This window comes from Typopeltis vanoorti, chromosome 7 (genome assembly GCF_054136105.1).
Source record: "Typopeltis vanoorti isolate ZY-2024b chromosome 7, IOZ_Tvanoo_1.0, whole genome shotgun sequence".
Taxonomy (NCBI): Eukaryota; Metazoa; Arthropoda; class Arachnida; order Uropygi; family Thelyphonidae; genus Typopeltis; species Typopeltis vanoorti.
Window position 1 is genome coordinate 8009011 of NC_143555.1, and position 25184 is coordinate 8034194.

A 25184-nucleotide genomic window follows, 5' to 3' on the forward strand; every position below is an offset into this window, starting at 1 on the left:
CTGAATGAAATGAAAGGAATTTATTGAAACTGAATACTTAGAATGTGTATTCCAGTTTGTTCTGCTATATAGTTGACGTATAGTTTCCATTTAGGTTTACAATGAAACCTTTTTTTTTTTTTTTTGCCAATGTCAGATTTTGAAAGCAGTACTAGCAAGAGCATCAGCACTCTAAGATTCTCTTTTGAATTACTCTAAGGAGCAACTTGTAGTTATGGTGAATTAGACTTCAGTCTGTTATTATTTATATCTAATTCACAGTTTTCCTTGCATTAAAGGATTATCTTTGATTTTGGTTGCTGGTCTTGGATAGATTATTAACATTGTTATAGGGTATCACTAAGATGGGTAACAATTCTTAAAGCCCAAATTTCAAGATTTATCTCGTCAGCAGTTGTTCCAATTTTCACCTTCCATATGCCATTCTCAATTTATGAGCTGTTAATTTCTGGGACAGATTCCGGATTATCCAGTAATTGAGCTGTGTTAACATAAAGTTAGTTGGAGAATGGGTCTTAAAGAAGTTGCTTGCTATTTTTAAGATTTCATCTCTGTTGGTTGTGTCCATCTGCTTGCATCGTTTAATTTTTTTTCAAACATTTCAAAATATCTGCATTTTTTTTGCTTCTACTAGTTTCCTTCAACGATCATAACTTCTAATTGAGCATTGTATTTTTGCTATATTCATCATTATCTTTTTCTTCTCCGTTCTTGTTATTATTATTTAGAATTAAAAAACAAAAATATTTCCTACTTTTTGACTTCCTTTTTCAATCGGTTTTGTTTCCTCCTCTTACTTATGTATTTCGCCAGACATTTGATTGATTAACAACAAACTTAAAGTCGTCATCATCAAATTCCTGACATGTACCCTCAAGGGGTGTACAGGATATGATAGTACTAAATGAAAAATTTACATCATTACTAACTTTCTATCTACAATTTTCCTCCAAATCAGTCTGTTACTTATCAAGACTCCAACATTATCAGATCTTATATTTCTATCGTCTAAGGCTCATTCTGTTTAAGTGACCATACCACCTGAGATTAGCTCTGCTAGCGCATTCTTGGATGCTGACAACGTCAAGTTCTTTCCTAATATCCTCGTTTTTAATATGATATTGCCATTGATGCCATCTGTTCATGCCTCTAATCTTTCTCAGAACTCTCATATCTGCAGTCTCTAGTCTTTGGTCAAGTGTTTTACTTCTGACCCAGCTCTCAGATCCATAAGTTAAAACTGGTTTGAACACTGTCTTGTGTACAGCTAATTTAGTGTTCCGACTAATTTCTCTCTTATTCCATATGAATTTATTCAATTGACTTCCCACCATACCACTTTGCTGATTCTGTTGTCTATTTCTATATTTAATTTACCATCTTCAGTAAAAATCGTGCCTAAATAGCTGAAATGTTTTACTTGTTCCATAGGTTCTCCATTCACAACACAGTTGACATTTTCAATGATTCTGCCTATTTTCATTGTCTTTGTCTTTTTATTGCTGACCTTCATACCATATCTATTACAACAGCTATTCAATTTAGTCAGAGAATCTTGCAGACTTGTAGCGGATTTATTTAGAAGTATAACATCATCCGCATAAAGCAAAGAGTTGACATTAACATCTCCAATTTTGATATCATGTTTAATACCACTTTCCTTCACAATGTGATCCATATAGATAATGAATAACAGAGGGGATAATGTACATCCTTTTCTCACACCAGATTTAACATTAAACCATCTTCCTGTACTTCCTTCAATTCTAACTGCTGACTTACAACTCAAATAAAGACTAAGTATTGCTTGATGTAATGCCCTATTGACACCATATAACTGTAGCGTATTGAAAAGCTTCTCTCTTGGCACCTTGTCATATGCCTTTTCCAAATCTACAAAACTTAAATACAGATCTTTGTTACATTCCCATGTTTTTTCCACTATTTGTCGTAAAGTTAAGATCTGATCCTGACAGCCTCTATTTGGCCTGAATCCAGCTTGTTCTTCACCCAGCTTTTCTTCCACAATTCTTCTCAACCGTTTCTAAAGTATACTTGCATAGATTTTGCCAGGAACACTCAGTAGGGAAATACCTCTGTAATTCTTGTCGAATATCATCTACTCCTGCTGCCTTTCCACATTTCAATCCTCTGATGGCTTTTTCTACTTCAAGTATGGATATGTATTCCTGACTGCATGCCTGGTCAGTGTTTTTTACTACTGTTCTGTCATCACTGCTTGTTTCATTTAGCAGTTTTTCAAAGTAATTACTCCATACTTCAAGGATATCTTTTTCTCCCGTTTTCATGTCACCTTTATCATCTCTAACTCCTTTTACAGCACTCTTTCCTCCATTCCTAAGCTTCTTCAACAACCTCCAGAATATCTTGCCATCTTCTTGATATTTAATTTCTATATTCTTGCCAAAGTCCTCCCATGAGTTTTGTTTAGCTAGTTTTACACAGTGTTTAGCATTCTTGCATTTGTCTCTGTATTCTCTAAGAGCACAAGCTGACGTTTTTGCCAGGAACTTTTGATAGGCTTTCTTCTTTTCCTTCACTGCCCTCTTTAACTTCTTGTATCCACCATGGAGTTCTAATTTTTCTATCCTTGCAGACAACTTCACCACCACATGCCTCTCCAGCTGAATCAATCAGGGCTTTCTTCAAGGCTTTCCACTGAATCTCCAAGGTTTGATTCCTGTTCTCAAACTCTTTCATTTTTTCTTCAATAATCTTTGTGTATTTTAGTCTACAGTTCACATCTGAGAGAAGCTCAACTTTTATTCGCTTTAAAACTTTCTTACATGTTGTCCTTTTCAACATGAAATTCAATTTTATCCTGCTCAAGACTAAATGGTGATCACTTCCAATTTCAAATCCTCTGTACACTCTGGTGTCCTGCACCAAGGAGAAAAAATCACTATCAACAATAACATAGTCAATGAGATTTTTCTTATTCCTTGCCTCTTCTCTCCATGTGAATTTCGGCACATTTTCATGTTCAAACATGGTGTTAGTAATAACCAGTCCATGTCCTGAGTAGAAATCCAACAGGTTTGCCATTATTATTAGCTTTGATCTTTTCTCCAAATTTTCCCAAAAATATTTTTGTATGTCTCACAATCATTTCCTACTCTACTATTTAGATCCCCAACAAGGACCAAGTTTTCATTTTTCATTGTGTCAGTTACTTTCTCTAAAGCTTCAAAGAATTCCTCCACTTCTACCTTAGTAGAACCTTCTGTGGGACCATAGGCACAAATAAGTCTCATTGTCCAGTTCTCCATTCTCATATTTGCCCACATCACCTACCTGAGACTGACTGCCATTCAAGAAGATTAGATTCGTATTTTGTGTTGAATACTATGGCTACTCCTTCTTTTCCTTGATTGTCATTTCCTGAATATAATATTTTGAATTTATTGCTCAGAAAGATCTCACCAGTTTTTGTCTTTTTTGTTTCAGTCACCCCTATTATGTCGATCTGGTACTTATCTAATTCCTCAGCTAGCTCCATTTCTTAGCCATTCAGGCTTCTTACGTTGATAGTACCGATCTTTAAATCTGGTGATGTTGAGTTGGGGTGTGTTTTCAGATTTGTTCCAGTAGCTGACTTTTCGCTGTTCGCCCTGGTTCCCTGGCGAAAACAACGGGGGCCTTGTTTAACCGAGTGACGCCCCAGCCGGCATGAAATTTTGTCATGTCGTACCATCATTTTTTTATTTTGCTTTAACCAATAAGAATACAATTTGGTCGGCTAAATCCCAAATTGTCAGCCCATCCTCGTTCGTTCAGTATCCAAGTAGATATCCAACAAGGTGCACAAACTTAAAGTTTACATTGTAAATTTAGTAATTTTCCAAGTTATTTTAATTTTTTTATTTAAAACGACAAAAGAGAGATAGGGGGAGAGACAGAGAGAGATAAGCAAACTAACCACAGATAAAATTGGAGAACTCACGTACATATTCTAATATCCTAGACATGCCGAATTTATACGATCTTACAGGCTCCACTGATTTAACCTGCTAAATATATTTTATAATACCACATTATAGATCGTACAAATCTTTGATATACAAGGACCTGTATGTGGAAACATTGCGTCCACTCTTGATGTTAAATCAAATTTGATATTAAAATGTAATATTAAACTCAGACTTCTGTGGCTATTTGAAATGGATAATAACGGAAGCAACTTTGATTACTTCTTCAGTCATGAGTCCTTTCAATCAACAGACGATGGCTATCCAATTCAAAAGCATCCAGGCAGGTACGCAGGAAGACCACAGGTAACATTAAACGGGAATCACGACTTTCAATTTTGCATCTGAATTGCAAGATCTGTTACATGGAGGGCATGAAGTGCGAATACTTTTGAGGCCTGTTTATTTTGAACAATAAACAGACCAAGAAATCGAAGTGATGTGCAGAAATTAAGTTCAGTGCAATTGTTGTATGTGAGGGGGGGGGCGAGTTTTTTTTTTTTAATATGATCTTCCTTCTGGTTGTGCTGAGGATGCGATAATCATATACGAGTAATAGCAAAATAAGCCCATAGAATGCAATCGTCATAACCAAAACTAGGGGACTCCATCTCCTGCTGATTGACGTTGGCCCTTAGCCCCAGGTGGCTCGGCCGGATTTCCCCAGAAATGATGAGATACCCGTGAAAAGAGTTGCTTTCAAGTTTTGTTAGCAGAAGGATGCATAACGTTAACCACGACGAAAAGTGCTACTCACTCTAGCATTGCTGTGGGTATTCCCATCCGATATTACTCGTGCATGGCCATTTAGGCACAAATTGTTCTTAATGACGCCATTTACTTGTTTATTTCATGTTTCCTAATTGTATATTTAATTTGCCTAGATTTTCGCCAAACATATAACTTTAGAATCTTAAATTTTATTAAATTTGCTAATTTATTAAGTTTTCGCGAAGCACTTACTTAGCTTTGGTGTTTCACATTTTATTTAGGTTTACTGTTGTACTTCTCGTAGTTCTAGAAGATGGCTATATACCCTCGACACGACACGTAATGAAATAGGATCTTTGTTTTGTTTTGGTTTTTTCAACCACGATTTTTACTAGACTTATCGAAGGGAGTCTGAATAAAGTGAGGCTAAATAAGACAGTGAAAGGCAAAAAAGTGGTTCGCATTTTCCCATTATATAAAGTAGTACACTATCTGATCAAATATGTCCTGACATCCCTTCATTCATAGTAGTGGTGCATATAGCTGTGTACATCATAGCCATGGCTCATACAGACATAAAAGGAAGCACACGGTCTTGCACGCTTCATACACAAACATTAACAATTAAATGGGCCGTACTGAAGAGCTCGGTGACTTTCGAAGTGGCAATATTATAGGATTCCATCTTTGCAACAGCACAATTCAGAAAATTTCTGCCCTGCTGCAGCTGTCTCGACTCCGATCAACTATAAGCGATGTTATTGTGAGCTGGACACTCCTAGGAGCAACAGTAGTACAATCGCGACCTGGTGGGCCGCATAAAATCGCAGACCAGGATGGCCGAACGCTGAAGCGCGTGGAAAAAAAATATTTCGTACTGCAGAGTTCCGAAATACGTCTTCAGGCAACTCTAGTACCACAACTGTTCGTCCGAGCTAAATGACATCAGTTTCCATGGCCGCGCAGCCGCACAAAAGCCTATCGTAAGCAAGGGCAACGAAAAGCGTCGTGTGGAGTGGTGCAAAGCTATCGCCACTATTTGACTCTGGAACAGTGGAAATGCCTTCTCTGGAGAGGTGAATCACGCTTTACATTTCGAAGTCTGACGGACGGACGAGTCTGAGTTTGGCGCTACCTGTTCGAATGTGTTGTGCCAACTGTGAAGTTTGGTGGAGGAAGCATCATGGACGGGGGGACTGTTTTTCATGGTCCTAGTTCGCCTGACGAAAATCTTAACGCTGCTGCCTATAATGAATGACATTCTAGACAATCATGTGCTCCTCACTTTACGGGAACAATTCAATGAAAGCTTTTTTTTTTTATCACCACATAGTCCTGTACGTGAGTGGTTTGATGAGATGAGTGTTGAAGAACTTAGCTGGCTTGCACAGAGCCCTGATCGCTATCCCATCGAGCACGGATGGGATGAACTGGAATGACGGTTACTAGCCAGACTGAATCGCCCAATATCATTGTCTGACCTCACTAATGCTCGTCTGGAAGAATGGAAGGGAATTATCGCAACAGCGTTCCATAATCTTTCGGAAAGCCTTCCAGACGCTTGTAAGCTGTTATTGCAGCAAAGGGTGGACCAACTCCATGCTAATGCGTTTTATATGTTGTTTTAGAGTTGAGATGAGCAGTCGTCCCGATATTTTTGAGCAGATAGCATACCTGCTGTAAGTTCTTTGTGCTGAGATGCAGGCTGCCTAATAGAGCACACAAAAATGCCAGTATGGATTAAAACTTCGGGTTTTCTTCGTATAAACCAGTCTTTTAGTTGAGAATATAAGTGAGAATAGCGAAAAAACAGCTAAACTGTTTTTCGCTATTTTTTCCTCTGCAGGTATCTCTATAATGTCGCACACCATTAAACGATATCTACCAGATTTTCAACATAAATTCGCATTTATGTTCTTCTGAGAATTTTTGTCCATTCGGACAACATTATGATGATGGATTCCTTCTCGCCTCCTCTACAGACATCTTCTGCTGGTCGTTTGACTCAACCGATTTCGAAGTTAGTTTGAAATAGTATATTTGTAGTATTTCTTAGGTGACTCTTCTGAGAGTTTCAGTCTTGTAAAGAATAAAATAGAGAGTTGTGTGTGTGTGTATGGATGTCTCTTCTTCTGTAGACATCTCTGTAGGGAGGTGTCTGCATTTCGATCCATTTCAGAATATCTTCATTTCTTGCATTAATTTAGGTCTCTTGCAGAAGACCAAAATGGAAGCAAGCAAAAGCGGGAGAAAAGTAAATTGCCGGACACCGCTACAGATCTTATCGTTCAACCGATTTAGAGCAGTTCTCTCGTAGAAATTGAAATGTGGCGTGTGGATTCTATCAGCGTATGAAACAGGGAGGTAGACAGATATCACAGAATAGTGAATGTGCATTTAACATTATAATGGGAATAAACAGTGCCCCCAGGAAAAAACTTTTAGCACGGCATAATAATCGGTGCCACATATGTCAGTGAATTCTAGAAACGCTCACAAATGACATTGACATATCTGGAGCCGATTATTATGCCGTACTAAAAGACAATGTTGATGGTGTCCTACGTTTTTGTGGATGATTGGGACCTGATTTCAAGTCAGAATTATCCCAAATTGAAGTGTAAATGTAGCTGATGAAAAGAGAAATTCACACAGATATTGAAAACCCAATATTAATACTATATATATATATATATATATATATATATATATATATATATATATATATATATATATATTCTTGCACTCTTTGATGTTTTATTAAAAGATGACAGAAATTAATTGTAAGTGTTGTTATGATTGATCAATATTGTACTATTGGCACTAATGAGCAAGTTTTCAACTTGAGTAGGACTTGTTTTGAATGGCCTGTCACAGTAATTCTTTGTCATATTATGTAGGTCTCTAGCTCTTCCTCGATTGTTGTTATTTTGTCTTTTTATAAGTTCTAAGGAACAATGTTTAATTCATTAGGAAAATAATTAGACATTTGAAACGAAATTAAAAATTGAAAGATTCCATTTATCTTAATGCAAAAAGAAGTTTAAATTATTTTTGACGAACTGCACGGAGGATCGTGTTTAAATCTTTTAAGCTTTATGGAATAACGAAAACCTACCCTTTTCAAATACTTCTATAAATTGTTCTTACAATTTGGACGTAGAACTTTAAAAGGAATCATGAATTACCAAAGTATGAAAACGAAAGCAAGCAAACGGTAAAATCCTAAGGGGGTGGGGAAGCAAGTTTTTTACAAGTAGGAACTAGTGGCGAGGGTGCAGATGTTTTTTTTTAAACAAATACGAGGGGGAAATGTGTTCATTAATTAATTAAAAAAAAGATTGATAGATATTTGTATTGGAAAATGTCATCTGTGCCAAATGCTGTCGTTGTCTGCTTTTGGCTCGCTAGTTTCAATTAGACTTGTTTTGTATTTTGGTTTACATCATCATGTGATGTACTTTGGTTGAATTATTCAGTCTTAAGGCGGGTTTGTAGTGAATTTATTGTATAGTTGTCAGAATTACTATTTGTAAAATCAAAGTCGAAGAGTAATTGCGAAAGAGGAGCAAGTAATATATATAGTATATATTATACACACACACACACACACACACACACACTGCTTGGAAAGAAGTCAATGGACACCATAGTATGAGGAGCAAACAGCCACGGCGCCCCTTAATAAGATGTATGACAGCCTTTCGCTGTGATGATTACAGTAATCCTACGGTTCATATTTTCCACGATAGCGATCAATGACCATTCTAATTAACGTCATACTCCAAACTGATGACTACTCAGATACACACATATCTGTTTTTCGTGTTCCTTTGTTGCTGTGATCCTGAGCGGCTTCACAACAACTGATGGAATAATCTTTCTGGATTATTTCTTCGAATGTGTCCGCAACATCTGTGGTTGTCATATTTCCCCTGATTACTGTGTCATGGTGATTTTAATTTTGATTGTGTATTTTCATTCATCCCATTTCTATTTCCTATTCTGACCCAGTTCATTTCAGAAATCTGGCGTGTTCTTTTTTCCTGTTTCTTCATGATCCAGCATTTTAAGCTGTGGTAGTTTTGCACAGCTTAGAATGCATGATCCAGCATTCTACCACCAAGATTAGCATCCCCCCCCCAGCTCTACTTCGTATTACCTTTATACAGTTCAGGTAATCTTCTACGAAAAATAAGTAAAACTATTGACTACACTTGACAAAAATTTCATTTTAGTTTTTATTCTCTACTAAAGCTTCATCAAACAAACGCATGTGAAGTACTTCACGACCACACTATTTGAATATAGAGACAGTGGCCTTCACATCACTTACCTTAGTATAGCTCCTTCTAACGTGTATGTTGCCATGAATTATGGGAAAGTCACTAAGCAGGCCAATTTCGATCTTTATCGAGGTTTCGTGAATAGATCTCTTTATATTTACGGTAGATGCAAGTGAGGCCAGTTTATTTATGTCTAATAATTGCATGTGTTCTAATCGGTTTACCTGTTTTGTGTGATGAAGATCCCAAGTTTCGAGGAGGTAAAACATTTCCACCACGGTATGAGACTAGTAAACTCAACCTTCACTGGTGAAAAGCCCTGATAAAGGTTCCTCGCGGTCCTAAGGATTCAAAACTCCTAAGGTCAAGGGATTGTAAAGATCCGGTTCGATACCGATTGAGCTACTCCCGTTATAAGTTAAATCAATGTAAAACCCAAAGAGAATAATTTCTATAAGTTCTAGATGAGATTTTTCCGCTTTGAAAATCACTGCATTATTAACCGACTCCTTCCATTTCTTCTAGTGTTTCCTCTTTTAGATTTCCCAGAAACTTTGTTCAGAAAGTTTCCTCCCTATGAGGGAAGACAGTAGTTGGAAGGGAACCAATCGTTCGATGCTGTTGGCACACTCTTCCTCGATGAGTCTTTGGACTCCCTGGAGGTGTCAAATAATAATAATTCCATTCTTCGTGTTTCTTCTAGGAAGTCTAGTCATAGAATCATATGATTGTCTAAAGACACCGAAGCAGCGTATAAACTTTTATCCCCCCCCCTTCTTTTTTCAATTAAGCCTAGCCCATCCCGCCAGTTTTTTCGCGGTCTCCTCTACTTCTCTTTGGCATCTAGTTCTTTACTTTTTTTGTCATTTGTTCTCCTGCATTCTTTCTTTATGATTTTCTATCCTTATTTTCGTTTGTATACCTAGTCATTTATTGGCTAATTTTATAATTTTCTCTGATTTTTGAGTTAAGGATTTTGTTTAATATTGCTACATCTTTTCTCAATATTTTTATCTATTTTGTTTATAATTAGTACCGTCAATCATTTGAGTAATTTCTATGGTTTCTGGACGTGTTTCTACTGCTAGACTATGTTCGTAATAGTTGAACAACGCCTCTGTAGATTCTTATTTTTATTTCTTTACTTATATTCTTATTCTTCCAAATAAGGCTGTTGAGATAGTCGACTAACTTTTACTTCTTGTTTGTTCTTGTACTGCATTTCGTTTTGTGTCATACCATAATTATTTGGTTATTTTTCCGAAATATTAAATTACTAATTTGTTCGTTTATTTTCTCTGTGATTTCCAATTTATATCTTATGGATTCTCTGGAAACTACATAATTAACGTATTTAATAATATTTGCACATCATCGTTATTTGTAAAACGATATCATCATTCTTAAATTTCCATTTTTAATTTGTATTTCACTTTTCCATTTTGTTTACTTCTTTTATTATTTCATTGAATAAGGTAGGCTTTAATGAGTCGCTTGCTAATTCCTTTGGTTGTTTTAACTTCTAGTCTGTTCTTGTTCTGTATTTATTATACAAACTGTTACTTGTGTGTATATTCTTAATTAGTTCCGAAATTTGTTTTGGTATTTTTCTTATTTTTAATGTTGTTATTAATATCTTAATATTTTGCCGGATTCTTTAGGTAAACCCATAAGACACATGTAAATAGGTTTATTGAATTCTAATGATTTCTCTATTATTTGTTTTAACATCGCATATATTGTCGATCGTTTCTTTTATTTAGTTATTTCTTCCATTTATTCAGTCTGGTATTTGTTAGTTTTATACTTTCATTTAGTTTTTTTTTTTTTTTTTTTTTAAGTTCGTAGTTACTGTTCTGTTATTATTATTATTTTTTTTTCTCAATTTCACTTCTTTTCCTTTAATTTTATATTCATACACTGATGTATTTATCTCGCGGATATCTGTGAAATGCTGTTTTTTCTTTTGCTTGGCTTTTACATCATTATACAATGGAGTGCAGTCGCTTTGATTAGTTTTTATATTAATTGTTTTGTTTTTCCACTTTATTCACTATCTTTTAAAGCTGTCCATTTTCTATTCTACAGTTGTTCGTGTTATTTATTGTTTCTAGTTAATCCTTTCTGGTAGAGGTCTCGTATCTTATACTTTCTTCTAAAGTAACTATATGTCGTATTTTGTTTTTCTCTCTCTTTCTATATTGTGTTTTATATTATTTTGATGTATTCTCTAGTTAAATGTTTCTAAGTACTGTACTAACGTATGGTCATCTTCTATATCTACTGAAGTTAGATCCCTCACATTAATAATTTTTCTGGTATGATTTCTCTATTAGTATAACGTAATCAGTTAGATATTTGCCCCTTGTATTCTCCTGATATTTTATGATTACTGATTATTAGTGATTAATTAAAGAATGTACTCGTATTCTTAATTTAACATTCCTATAAAATTGTAGCAGATGTATTCCATTTTCATTAATCATTTCTTCATTAGCTACATTTCTAATTCTTTCATTTAAATCTCCAAGTATTATAATTTTTTTTATCTTATCTATTATCATTTATAGGTCTTTCTTAAATTCTTATATTTCTACTGCTGGTTCCCTTTCCTCTGGACTATATGCGCTAATAATATTTTTCCCTCTCTTTCCTTACGTTTAAATGCAGCATTCGGCTTGATATATAATTACGTTCGTGTACTTGTCTTATAGCTTTATGTATCATTATTCAGCTCCCTTTGTCTCTCTTTCATGTTTTTCCACTTCGCTATGCGTTACTATGCAAATGCCCCCCCCCCGCCCTTGCCTTTTTCCTTTGTCTCTGATATTGCTGTTACGGTAATCGTTCTTCATTTAATTCCTCTTTTTCTGTCGTTGATCTTATATTCCAGGTACTAGTTCTCAGTATTTCTTCCTTCACTACCGCTTTACTTATTCTGTTCCTGTCAGTTCCAATACAGCCGTCAGTTTTAAAAATTTCGGTTTCTTTGAACAGTGAGGTTTAGCATTTTCTTCCGAGGTGCTAACCTAACCAGAGAGCGCCTCCAGTGCGTATGGTATACCGAGTGTTACTTCGTACCTAGGGTGGCCCTTCGGGAAGTATACTTCACCTACATCACTCGTCCACCTCCGCGCTGTGATGACGTGCAGGTATGATTAGTGGAAGAATTTTTTTTTTGAATTATTCAATACTCCGCGTTTTCAGAGTTTCAATGTGCGATTTTTCTAGACCAGGATTTTTCCCCCCCTTTAGTCTGTGAAGTTAAGTGTGATTTCACCGGATGACATCAATGTGGTTTGTTGTTGTTGTTGCTTATGGTAAAGTTACGTATTCGTAATTATTAAATCATCCTTTATGAATAAGCTTTTCCCCTCCTCTGTTATTCTTCTATGCTAGGTTGAATCTGCTTTATCTGTAAATTTACTCCATTTTCATTAACATCACTCATAATTATAAGCATATTTTTTTCATAAAGCTCAATGTTTTGTTGCAGCTGCTTACAGAAATATGCCACCGCCTCTTCTGTATGTATGTGAGTGAATTTCTATGTGGAGCACCTGTTCGTAGTGCAGAAACATCCCTTCTTATTTCTATTTCTCCTGTACTTTATTTTACAGTATTCTGGTTGGCCGAGTGGTTAGCATATCTGCTCACCTACCAACAGGTGGGAAACTACCACTACACTTATTAGAAGTCTGAAGCCATCATCCTTATGGAGATATAAATGGCCACAATACACTGAAGAGTGTACATACTAATATAAGAGAGAAGACTGTTGAACGAACAATTGACAACTATGCCCTCTTCTTCAACAAAATATTTTAAAAATAGTAACGCTTTCTGCTTGCCTACCCGAAGAACATATTGCTATCGACATAACAGTCTGTTCCTAATCTCTCTTCTGCTTTGAGTAAGAAAGTTAGAATATCTGTGGGATATTCTTCTATGTGCTCCATCAAGGATATCACAATGGAAAATAGATCAGCCTGACTGGAACACATTCTGATCCTAGCAGAATTTGATTGATTCTGCAATAAACTCCTCTCCTACGGAAGGAGAGAATCGAGTTGCAGACCGTATAATACACGCTACTAGAAAAGCAATATCCAAAGCATCAAACTGTTTCCACCGCCTAAAAGTATCCCAGAAAGCTAAAAGCAGAGCTTGGAAGTATCTTTTGCAGATATCGCAGCACTAGAAATTTAATAGCTTTCGAGCCGTGTTTGCTCAATCAAATACATCTGCCATCAGAGCCGATAGGATCCTAGATCCAAATCTTCGATAACCAAATCAGCTAACACAAAATGGTCCCAGACAATCGAAAGATGATGGGCAGATATATCACCCACTCTTTCTCAATCCTGTAACACAATGGTGTGAAATTGCTGAATCAAAAGCAATTGTACATCCATTGTACTACTTCCCTAACTTCCTGGCAATAAAAAATCGAAACAAAAAATTGTTCTCTTCGGTCTGGAATTTTACTACAGATCGATCAAGAAAGAAGAACTGAAAGCAGCTTTGCTTTAAATAACAGTGCTGTAAGACCAGATTGGCGTCCACTGTGAGATAGTCAAGCATCGCTCACCATATTTCATGGACTAACTGCTCTGTCTCTCCAACAGCATCTCTTATGAGGATGTATTTCCTGATTTCTATCAAAGGACAGTTACTTGTATTATTGCTTTTCCAAAGTCAAGTAGCTAGTCAAAGTTATTGGACAATTTTCAACAGATTATTGTCCAGTTATCCTGGACAATAATCTGTTGAAACATCTTTCTACTGGACAGATTATTGTCCAGTAGAAAGATCTGTTATCCGAGTTAACTCGATAACAGAACATCTTTCTCCTTCAGAAAGCACCGCCCTCTACGTTGATGTCGTTTTCGTCACGTGCATTATGAAAGTCATAGAAAGGTCTTTGTCATCTTTCCATTTGGGCTCTTCTCAGTGAGTTTAGATTCTCATCCCAGAAAACATTGTGTGACCTACTGCTGTCATGACACGTGGCCTTCATCCCGATTTTGAATTATGATTAGGACAAACAATAATCCCAGCTGCAATAAAAATCTTGGAATTCATATTCGATTAAAAAGTTAACACCTATCCGACATACTCCAGATAAAAAGTTTGGTTTATTTGGATGTACAACCGAAGCAACTAAGGCCATGCGTCGCGTGTATTATGCCTGTTAATTGGGTTCTAACAGCCGGTTTGCCGGATGAATAACCCGAGTTCTCCCTCCGTATGAGATCGGCTACCCATCTTCAATTAAATAGCCCTGATAAAGATGTTCTTGACGGGATTGAGAGATAACTGAAGAGCATCGAATATTTCCTTCATCTAGTCTTGAGGTGTGGGATGTGCCTTGCTCCATCTTTGCAGTGTCCTTATCCAATCAAAATTAGATTATGGATTGTAGGTCTATGCCTCTTCTAAAAACAGTACTCCCCGATGGTTGGATCTTATCGACCATCAGGCAATCAGAATTGCAGCTGGCTCATTCCAAATATCACCTATTCTTAGTATTTTGTGTAGAAGTGAGTAAACCATCTCTTCCACATCCGCAGCTGTGTCTGAAATATACTTATCAAAATAAATCTTTTCTAAACCATCCCACGTGAACAGGTATTTTTACCCACGTTAAAAAAAACAAAAAAAAACGTGTATATTATATTATACGTTGGAGTGAGTGCCATCTCTCTGTACGAAAAATATTTTTTTCACTTCACATGTGCAATGATCTATTCAGTTGATTTCAGTTTCTTCGCCTGTTCGTTTAATTTTTTTAATTTGAATAAAGTGTTAATATATAATCACTATATTCTTTACTGATCTCGTATCTCATTTCTTATCTGTTCTCTGGACAGGTATATCTGCTGATTCGGATGCGTCAGTATTAATAAGCTCTTCTCGTGTTCTTGACATTAGGTCCATATGGGTTATTGGCATTGAATGCATTTGGCTTGGCGTTCTTCCATTGCACAGCTCGATTTGGAGATAGCTAGTATCCTGGGAGAGGAAAAGGGCAACGACTCCCACTATTATTCCTAAGACAACGCAATAGAAGGAAATTGAGCATGTGATGGGGGAAAAGAATAGGTCCTTAGTCCTCTGACTGCTCTAATAGCATACGAATGCCTGAGAGGCGTAAAAACTAGAAAAGTATAGCGATAAGTCCAGCTTGGGTGCACCCGAATTGTAGTCCTATACTCACATGGACGAATGCAGAGGATAGTAATCGATCAGAGCTACTATTAAGAATTGGCAAACAATCTTGGTTTATAAATTCAGATGATTGCGGTACTTCTTAAATGTATTTGCAAATGATGTCTCGTAAAATTTGTATTCGAAATCGAATGAACATTGCTAGTGCAGTAATTGCATATCTCACTAAGAATCGAAATGCAAAGAACTAAAACAAAATGTAAAATGGATGAATTATCTTTCTGTACTGAAATATTATTTTAAAATCACAATGTGTTTATGTAATATTAATTGTAGGAAACCGACGCAATCACTAAAAATGTTTATACTTTGGAACAGAATAACTTCTGTAGCTCAGTCGGAATAGAAGATGACCTTTGGTTGAAAAGACGTAGGTTCGAATCCCATACACCATACAGATAGGATTAAGTCCCCTGCTATTACTTGGGTTTCAAATAAGCCAAGTTACTTGGCTATGACAGGCCATAACAACAAAGAAGATAAAATGGAATGGGAACAAAATAAGTCCCAGTGTTGCTTCCTTGGAATACGAACACCCTAAGTAGATATTTTCAGGTAATTGCGCATGCTTAATAATTTAATTTCAAACCTGAAATTTGAACGATGAGTGCAGTCTGGAGATATGACATGTTCATATGGCTTATTCGTCATCTTGTCTTTTTTTTTTTAAGGTATGCATCGACTTTACATTCTCCATCTTAGAGCTGTCACTAATATCCGATTTTTATTTACTTCAGTTACTCATTTATCACGCGATACCAATAAGCTCTATTAGTGTAGAGCATCATGCATACTTTACGTGTCCCATTACAAAGGTTTAGAGTGTCAAGGAATCTGATACTTGTTCTTTAATTTTTCCTTAAATATGTAGTGAGGGAAGCGTTCCCCCACTCCCTTTTTTCAAATTTCAACCCATAATGTTTTCATATTAATGTAGACATTGCATTGAGTGCAGATCTGCTTCTTCAAAAGGAAATTCTAAAACCGATGGAAGGAGGAAGAAAACTGCAAACAGTTTTTCCCTCTGTCTGCTATTCTTTATGTAAGTTTGTAAGCTCAACCATAGGATTAATATTAGTGGCAAGTTGGTGCACATCTTGTTCTGTTTTACTCTGAGGATTAAACGCTAGCTGACAGATAAACAGAGATGATTTCATTCACAAATACTTGGGGAAATTATTAGCAGCCCAGAAAGAAACTGTAGAGTTGAATTAAAAAGTGCAAAAGATAATTAATATATTTATAGTGGCACACGATAGACTTATGGTTGGTGTGTGGGGGTGGGGAATAGTGGTTAAGGTCTCATTCTCCACGTCAAAGGTTAATGTTTTATTTTTACACTTCTTCAATATGTGGTGAGGGAAGCGTCATTCAGTAGTGTGTGCATGAAAGGACCTAAATTCTTTATTAATGCTTGGTCATTAGTCAGGAATTCAACTTGAGAAAAGGCTAAGAGAACAGGGCCTACTGTGCTTGGGAGGGGGGGGGGTAGTACATCACTGAATATTGTATATTCATAGAAACATGAATTTTGTTAAGCTGCCACCAACCTGTCATACGTTTAAAATCATAATATACTTATTCACTCTTGTACAACAGAGGGCAGCACTAGCAGAAGAGGAGATCTCGCAGCTGAAGGAACAACTTACAGCCACGAAGCAGTCGCTCCACTTGGCTGACCAGAAAGCACCTGATGCGGGGAAAGCTATGGATGAGGCGACGCACTCGTCTTTAGAGTTGGAACTAGCCACAAAAGAAAGGGAGGTAAGTTGGAAGCGTCCTCGTACGGAAAGCAACGAAACTTTCTTTTTAAATATACTGAAAAGTTTAACTTATCCAGATGATTTAAACAAAAATATTTCATTTGAAATGCATTTGTAAGTCAATAAATCTTACTTTTAATTTAATTTTTTTTAAATAATATTAGAAATATTATTGCTAGTATTCTGCTTTTATTGAAACTTTTGTGTTCTGTCTCGTACAGACTGATTACCGGCAAGGATGGAGCAGGACACTTTCTACTTTGAAATAGCATTTTTGTGTGTATGTGCGTGCATGCGCACTTGAATAACTTTAAGAGCGCGATTTGACTTGTGAATATGTCAGTTGTACCTGTTTTAGAGACTTTTATTTTATTATTATTTTTTTTTTGAGAGTCAAAGAGTAAGCGGAGTTCCTAAAAACACCTCATGTGATTGGAGCAAAGCGGTATCTTTGAAGGAGTCTTTATAGATAGCGATGCCAGTGTATATATATATATATATATATATATATATATATATTATTATTATTATTATTATTATTATTTTACTGCCATATGCAATGCCCTGTATCTAACCGTCCCTTTACTTGAGTGTTTCCTCCCCCTAAAAACTTTAATAAATAAATGAATAAATTTATATTCATCTTTGAAATACAGTACATACTCGGTCTAAAAAGTTTCATTTGCTGACGAAACAAAAAATGCATTTTGTTAATATTTATGAGGGCTTGCCGAAAAGTATCTCTGGTGATGCGAGAGGACCTTTTTATTGACACAAGCGAACTTCCTGGAACTTTTTCGTAATTCTACTAAATGTTTCGTGTATTTTGTGCTATTTTGACTTCGCCTTGTACGAAGTGATGCCTTATCAACTGATTACTTTAGTTTCAGTTACAATATTTACCATTCATGTCTAACCAAGCAATGACTTAACTTGCAGGAGGTACAATTTTGAGCATGCTTAGTGTTAACGAATCACTGACTGTCTCTTGCTTTCAAGATAGCAGTGATAAACTCAGCTTTCCTCCTCAGTGATACAAGGATGCTCATTATGGAAATGAAAGAAAAAGTGGGTGAGTGGATAGACATACGTCAAATGTGGTCACCTCATCGATTCTTACGTTAAATTCTTACTGTAAAACCGCGCTGTTCTCTTTGATTATTCCGTCACTGCGACTGCGATGAATTCGGATATTCAAGAGTTGGAATATCCACGATTGTCTACATCAGGGGTTCCCAACCTTTTTGTTTCCTAGCGCACATTCTAAAATACCGATAGGGCGACGGTATTTTACCATCTATTTTTTCAAGCAAATTTTTTGAATTCTTTTGTTAAATGAATACATACAAAGTTTACATTATAATCAAACGTTTTATTACTTAAAAGTTTACATTATATAAAAATTTAAATATATATATATGTAAGTTAGTGTGATCTTTGGCATTGCATTTCATTGGTCAGTGCTTCATAATTAGGAGAATATGATGATATTTCAGTTCTTAAACTAAAATGAACAACTTCGAATGCGCGTCTACTTTACATTGTATGCGTTTAATACTCGTCATGTGTCATTAACGCATGCGTCATATAGCATGCCATGAATTGTTGCGTGATTATTTCAAACTATACGGCACACGATTGAACAGCGGCAGGCACACACAAATTGGTCGACGGGCGCCATGGTGCACGCGGGCATAGGGTTGGGAACCCCCTGGTCTACATCATAGGTGGCCAACAGCAGGCCCGCGGGCCGCATGAAAACGTGATTTTGTGCGGCCCGCGGCAGGATAAAAACTGTATTAAATTATATGTATTATCAATTTAGCTATTAGTTTCGACGGCATATAACTAGTATATCAATCAGAAAATCTGATTGATATACTAGTTATATTCATTATTTCTGATGATGGAAACAGTTTATATTCTCAGGGAATCAAAATTGCTTTATATATACATAGAAATATGTAATTAAATTTAATTTAACAAATGTTTAAATAAATCAAGTATTTTATATTGTTCTCCCAGTAGTAAAATGATTTAACAAATATAGTAATTCAATACATATAACTATTGCCTTGAAAAAATGCAGAGTTTATTTTTATTTAAGTTCTGTCTAAAAGTGTGCGGCCCGTGACGCTACTGCTCATCATATATTGGCCCTCGTATAGAATGAAGTTGGCCATTAGTATAGAATGAAGACGAGTCATTAGTGCAAATGAAGGGTGTACACAATCTTCTCCATACGCGAAAATTTTATTCGTCAATGAATATCGATTGTCAATTTTTTTTGCAGTCAGCAGCTAGAACCACTGAAGGTGAATTCGTATGCACTGACGTCGTCTTCTTGCACTATGCCATTTTCTTGCTATAAATTAGAACTATCTCATTGCAAGAACAGTGAAGCTACACGTGAGAATGCGAGAGTTATTGGATAAGTGCAGAATAATTCTACGTTGTTATGTAAGCTGGATCGTGAAAAAAAATCACTCATTTTAAGCGGTGCGTCCTCGATTACATATGAAGATATTACAAATAAATTGTTTAATGTGATACTGATTTTACAATTTATACCAACGGCTCGAGTACTCACTACTGGAAATATCTGCTGTGTACTATAAGACGAGTCATTAGCAGCCCAGTAAACAAAAATATAGATTTCCTTGTACTTTTTTATAAAGAGCTATTTACGTTTCTCTAAGTGTTCCAGACTCTGCAAACAAATCTCAGGCAACATCCTTCCATCTATCGTCACTTTATTCTCCGAAGGGTATAGGCAGACTCTTTTGAACAGTGGTCGGTAGTTGATCTCAATTTACCTTATATTCAAGTGAGAAGTTAACCAGAAAACGGGAAAAACTAACCATCATTTCGAATCGGGAAATAGATTATTCCATGGATTCTATGATCGAATTTTCTGAAATCCAGGTTTCTTCCTGGTTATTAATTGTTATTGTAGCGAATTACTGCCAAAGCAACTGACAGAAGTCAATATATCATGTCCATTGATGTGTTCTTCTAATTTGTTTTGCAGGATGAAAAACCTGGGATTCTGGGAGGAAAACTGTCCCCCCTCCATATACAACCAGCTAACTTACCTTCAGTTAAAAAGTAATTATAAAGGTTCTTAGACGGGTTTCGAACCAAGGTCTTTTCATCCAAAGGGTATCCTCTATACTGATTTAAAATTTGTTTTCCGGCTATACCTGATCCAGGTGATTTCTTCCTGAGAATCATCTGTCCTGGAAAAAAATCCTTGCCTACATAATGCCTAGCTAACTTGAACTTGAGAAACCGATGGGGAATAAACCCACAACAATGAATAGAACTGAACCTGTGAGAACAAGCACCTTAACATCTCTGATTACATGCAATTCAAATATGATTGCTTGAATGAAATCACTATTCTGTGTACATAATGCACTGATATTTTCCAAATAATAAAAACAGTAGGTGCATGTGTACCTTGTAGCAACGTGTCTGGCACCACAATGCTAGACTGTTGTCAGCTCGATTATAGTCACTCGGTAGAGGCACTTTTTCTAGGTCCTTTTCTTTTCTCTTTTTCAGCCAGTATATCCTGAGTTAGTTCATTTCTGGCAGTTTGGTAGAGGTTTTTTCCGAAGAAACTTTGGGTTTTAATTCCACATCTCAGAAAAAATCGACTGATAAACTCAATTTCAAACAATGATATGATTCTTAAGAGTTTATGAGATGATTGCAGTCATACACTCGCCTGATGATTTCTGAAATCATCAACAGCCATGGGTTTAGCAATTGATGATGACCAACGAAAATTAGGAGAAATAAGGCATTAGATGACAGGATGGCTTTCATCCAATGCCAGATATATTTTTGGCATTGGATGGCAAGAATTCATCTTGTTTGCCATCCTACTGGTGGAGCTACCCTGGCACATCACTTTCCAAAGACTACTAACAAATACTTGTGACACTACACACAATGCTTATGAGAGAGTTTAAAAATCGCTTACAGGGCAGCCTGTGTTCCCCAATTTTTCATTCATCTCTGACACTACAACTATTCTTGGATGGATTCTAATGAGGCATTGATGTTTGTGATATCCTCAACAAGCTAATCACATAGGACTGTTATTATATAACATATACTATATAGTATTTTATATATATATATATATATATATATATATGTATATACATATCTGTATATACATATCTGTATAATGCTGTCCATCATGCACATTTCTTTACTGTTTCATTCTTATTTCCTCTTGCTTGTTATCAGTAATAATAACAAACTCCCAGTGAGTCAACAGACTTGTTGTAAGACTCACTCAACCAGCAACGTATCTATCAGAGTGAAACTTAAACTCATTCACATTGTTACCATTAACAACAGCACTTTGTTTGATAACACATTCCACTCATCCACTCACCCCTCCCAACCCCTCCCCATGTACAAAAATATGCTGCTCACTCCCTTCTTCACTTCCACATGTAATATACGCACATGTAACTGCCAGTGACAGTCTCTCACACTTCATTCTATGTATAATTCCATCCATATTAATCCTGTAAAATACCATCACCGATTAAATGTTTTGATCATATCATCCCTTTTCTACTTATCTACTTCCTCGGATTTTTACCATAATCAATATTCCAGGGAAATGCCATTGCTTTAGTTACTCAACTGTGAACTCTCTGTTCATATATGGCCCATTCAAGGCCTTACAATAGCAACCCTCCTCACCATTACTTGTCACAGTTCTAGATATTATAGCAGCAGTATTCTATAATCTTTGCAAAACTCATTTTATATGTACTAAACTTCAGGTCTATCACCCACAACATCAAGATTCTGGATCTCATCCCCCTTTTTATATATTACACACACACACACACACACACACACACACACACACACACACACACACACACACACACACACACACACACACACACACACACACACACACACGTGGCAGTGTGTGTATGTAAGTGTAGACATGTAGTTAGAAAAGAATTTGTTGATGTTTTTCTTAAAGAAATGAAGGTTATAATCATTTTGTAATCATTCGAGAAAGCAATGTGGAAGGCATTCCAAAGAGAAGTGTAGGCAATGAAGGTAGAGTATGAAATACTGGTTTGATGTGTTTTTGGAGCTGAACTGTGTATGGATATTGATCAGCAGCTTCCCATATTCATAGATGATTAGAGGAAAGAGGAAGGATGGTAGTGGCCAGTTCAGTGGAGCAACATCTATGGGAATGCCAATGGAGGGGGGAGAGGGGGGGGGGGGAAATCAGTTAAGTAAATTGCTCTCTTCTGAATGCAATCAAGCATTCCAAAAAAGATCTCAGGTTCACCACCCCGGACAGTATTCAAGGTTGGGCAGATTTGAGCTTTATAGAGTGTCAGGAGTTGAGGAGAGAAATACTGTTTTTGGAACAAAAAAAGGATACCAAGCTTTTTCTGGAGGTTATTCTGGTTAGCAAGCAGAATTGTTGGTTGTCATCAGACCTGAGGAAGAGTGAAGCATGGTCTTTCTTCTACGAAATGAGAGAGGACTGCATTTTGGTGGCATTAAAATTCACCAGCTTGTCCTCACTCCACTTAAAAATTGCAAGGAAATTGTGTTTAAGGCATGAGATAAAGATCGGAACACATGAATTAATTGAGCACTATAATGTTTTGAAAAAGAACGGAGAGCACTGTTATCAAAAGTTATAAATAGGGTTGGATCTCAGAGAGCATTCATGTATAGGAACAAGAGTGGAAATGAAATCACAGGGTCCTGAGATACACTAGCATTAAAAAATCTAACAAAAGGAAACCATCCACCATAGCCTGCAATGAACAACCAGAGAAGAAACTGGCAAAGTATTTTAAAAGGGAAGGAGGAATACCATAAAATGATAGCTTGATAAGAAGGTCATGATGCTAGATTCAGTAAAATGCCTTGGAAATATCAAGAGCAAACACTTGAGTTTCTCCAAACTTTATCACAGCCTGCATTCAAAGGTAGGCTAGGAGATCTTCTGTGGAGTGAGAATGGCAGAATCCATACTGGTGATTACTAAGTAATTGGTGAGTTTACAAGCAGTGAAGCGGTTGTCACTGATTATCTTTTCTGTTTTTGAGAGTATTGAGGTCACAGCAGTAGAGCGATGATTTGGTGGTTAACTTTTGTTCTCTCTTTTTTGGGAACAGGCTTAATAAATGCTTGCTTCCAACCTATTGTAAAGATGTTAGATGAGTATGACAGCTTGAAAAGACAGTACAAGATGGGTCTTGAGTTCCACAGCATAAGCTTTTAGTACAGGAATACCATCATGACCAGGAGACTTATTGGTATTGAGGCTACTAAATATTTTACTGATGAAATTTCTGGTGAAATTTCAAACGAGGCATACTGTGAGTAGTTTGTGGAATAGTGGGAGATCTGTCTTGGTCTCTGTACAATATATGAAGAAAAAAATCTAATGCCAAGATCTGCCTTATCATTAGATGTTACTATTGTACCATCAGGACAGAGAGGTAAAAAGAAGTTGCATCCCACAGCCTTGGTGAGGGAACGAAAGGCTCAACTGCCATTTAGATAGGTGATAAGCTTAGGGCATTTGGTCCTTACAAAAGTCTGCTTTGGATTTGTTGATGATTTTTTTTTGCATTTGTTATGAGCTGTAGTTTAAGCAAGAGGCTGGAGCTTTTGACTTGAACCATTGGGCATATGCTGAATTTTTGGTTTGGACTGCTTCATCGTAATTATCAGAAAACTAGGATTTGGATAAGAGTTGAGCTTTGAAGTTATTTACACTACCTGCACTCACACTGCCCTCAGGTGAAGCTTTCCACTCACTAACAACTCTCCATATAAAACATCCACTCCTCACACCCTTCTTCCCATCTTTATACAACTTCCAGGGATGACCTCTCGTTCTTTTGATCTTAACATCCACTATTTCTATAATTTCTGCTGTATTAATCTGATAGAATCCCTTAACTCAGTGAGTCTTAACTGGTGGGCCGTGGCCCCCTAGGGGGCTGCAGAAATTTTTTTTTTAAATTTTGAAATCTCTTAAAATAATCATTTTTTGCTCTTTATTTTACTTTGTTTCAAACTTGTATTGTTTTGTATTAGTAATATGAATATGCAGTTTAATGTAGTAGTTTCTTTTGTGGTGGCGCAACAAGGCAACTTTTCGCAGCTGGCAACACTGTAAGTCATGGCATCTGCCTACTGGATGTGCAAACGTGTCACAGAAGTGATTCTCTGAAGTTTTAAACAATACTAGTTTCGAAAAGTAATTGCACTCAAGTAGAACTTAACATTGTTAAGTTCTACTTGAGTGCAATTACTTTTCGAAACTTTCAGTGCTGTAATACTAATTTGTTATTTCTGAAAATTTACTCCCTTATAAAATGAGCAAACAAAGAACATTATCTGATTTCCTAAATCAAATAAATTTCCTAAAGTTTTTACAGTAATATTTAAGTAAACCTGATTTCTGTTTTCTGATTTTTTTGTTATTATAATTAGTAAGTAAAACCACTATTTTTTTAAAAAACAGTTTAATTATTATGTTACTACAAACTAGGGTACTGTGAAAATATTTAGGATACTTAAGGGGCTGCAACTACTAAAAGGTTAAGAATCACTGCCTTAACTAACTTGAAGGTCTCTATCATATCTGATCTTTTTCTCCTATCCACCAACCTCTGTAATCCACATCATCTCAAATGCTGTTCGTAACTAACACCCCAGATTCCTGATATCACTTTGGTTATTCATCTTTGGACCTCTCTAGTGTTTCCACATCACAATGGAAACTAGATGACCAAATCTGAGAACAATATTTCATATGTGGTCTGACCAGTGCCTTGTATAGAGGCACCATCACCTTTTTATCCTTACATGTCAATGTACTTTTTATCATAACAGCAATACGATGTGCAGTCTTTGCAACATGTGCGATGTGAACCTGGAATTCAGTCCACTGTCTACCATCACTTCAAGATCCTAAATCTCATCCACTTCTTGAATTACAGTTCCACCAATACAGTACATAGCCTCATATCTCTGTATCCCAAAGTGTAACACCTTGCATTTATTAATATTAAAACTGCAACCCCACCCATTTGCCCAAGCTAAAAGTCTATTCAAATCTTCCTGTAGAGAATTAACATCAGCACTACTCCTGATAATTCTACCTAACTTTGCAT

The 25184-nt window shown here is 36.3% G+C and overlaps 1 protein-coding gene across 1 annotated transcript in view; it reads left to right on the top strand.

The window, feature by feature from the left end:
- LOC150104473 (homeobox protein cut-like) overlaps window positions 1-25184 on the top strand; it is a 436834-nt gene that overhangs the window by 202319 nt on the left and 209331 nt on the right. The window contains exon 5 of the mRNA XM_090395558.1: window positions 16817-16981. Coding sequence (XP_090251684.1) covers window positions 16817-16981 — 165 coding nt within the window. The remainder of the gene's footprint in view (window positions 1-16816; window positions 16982-25184) is intronic.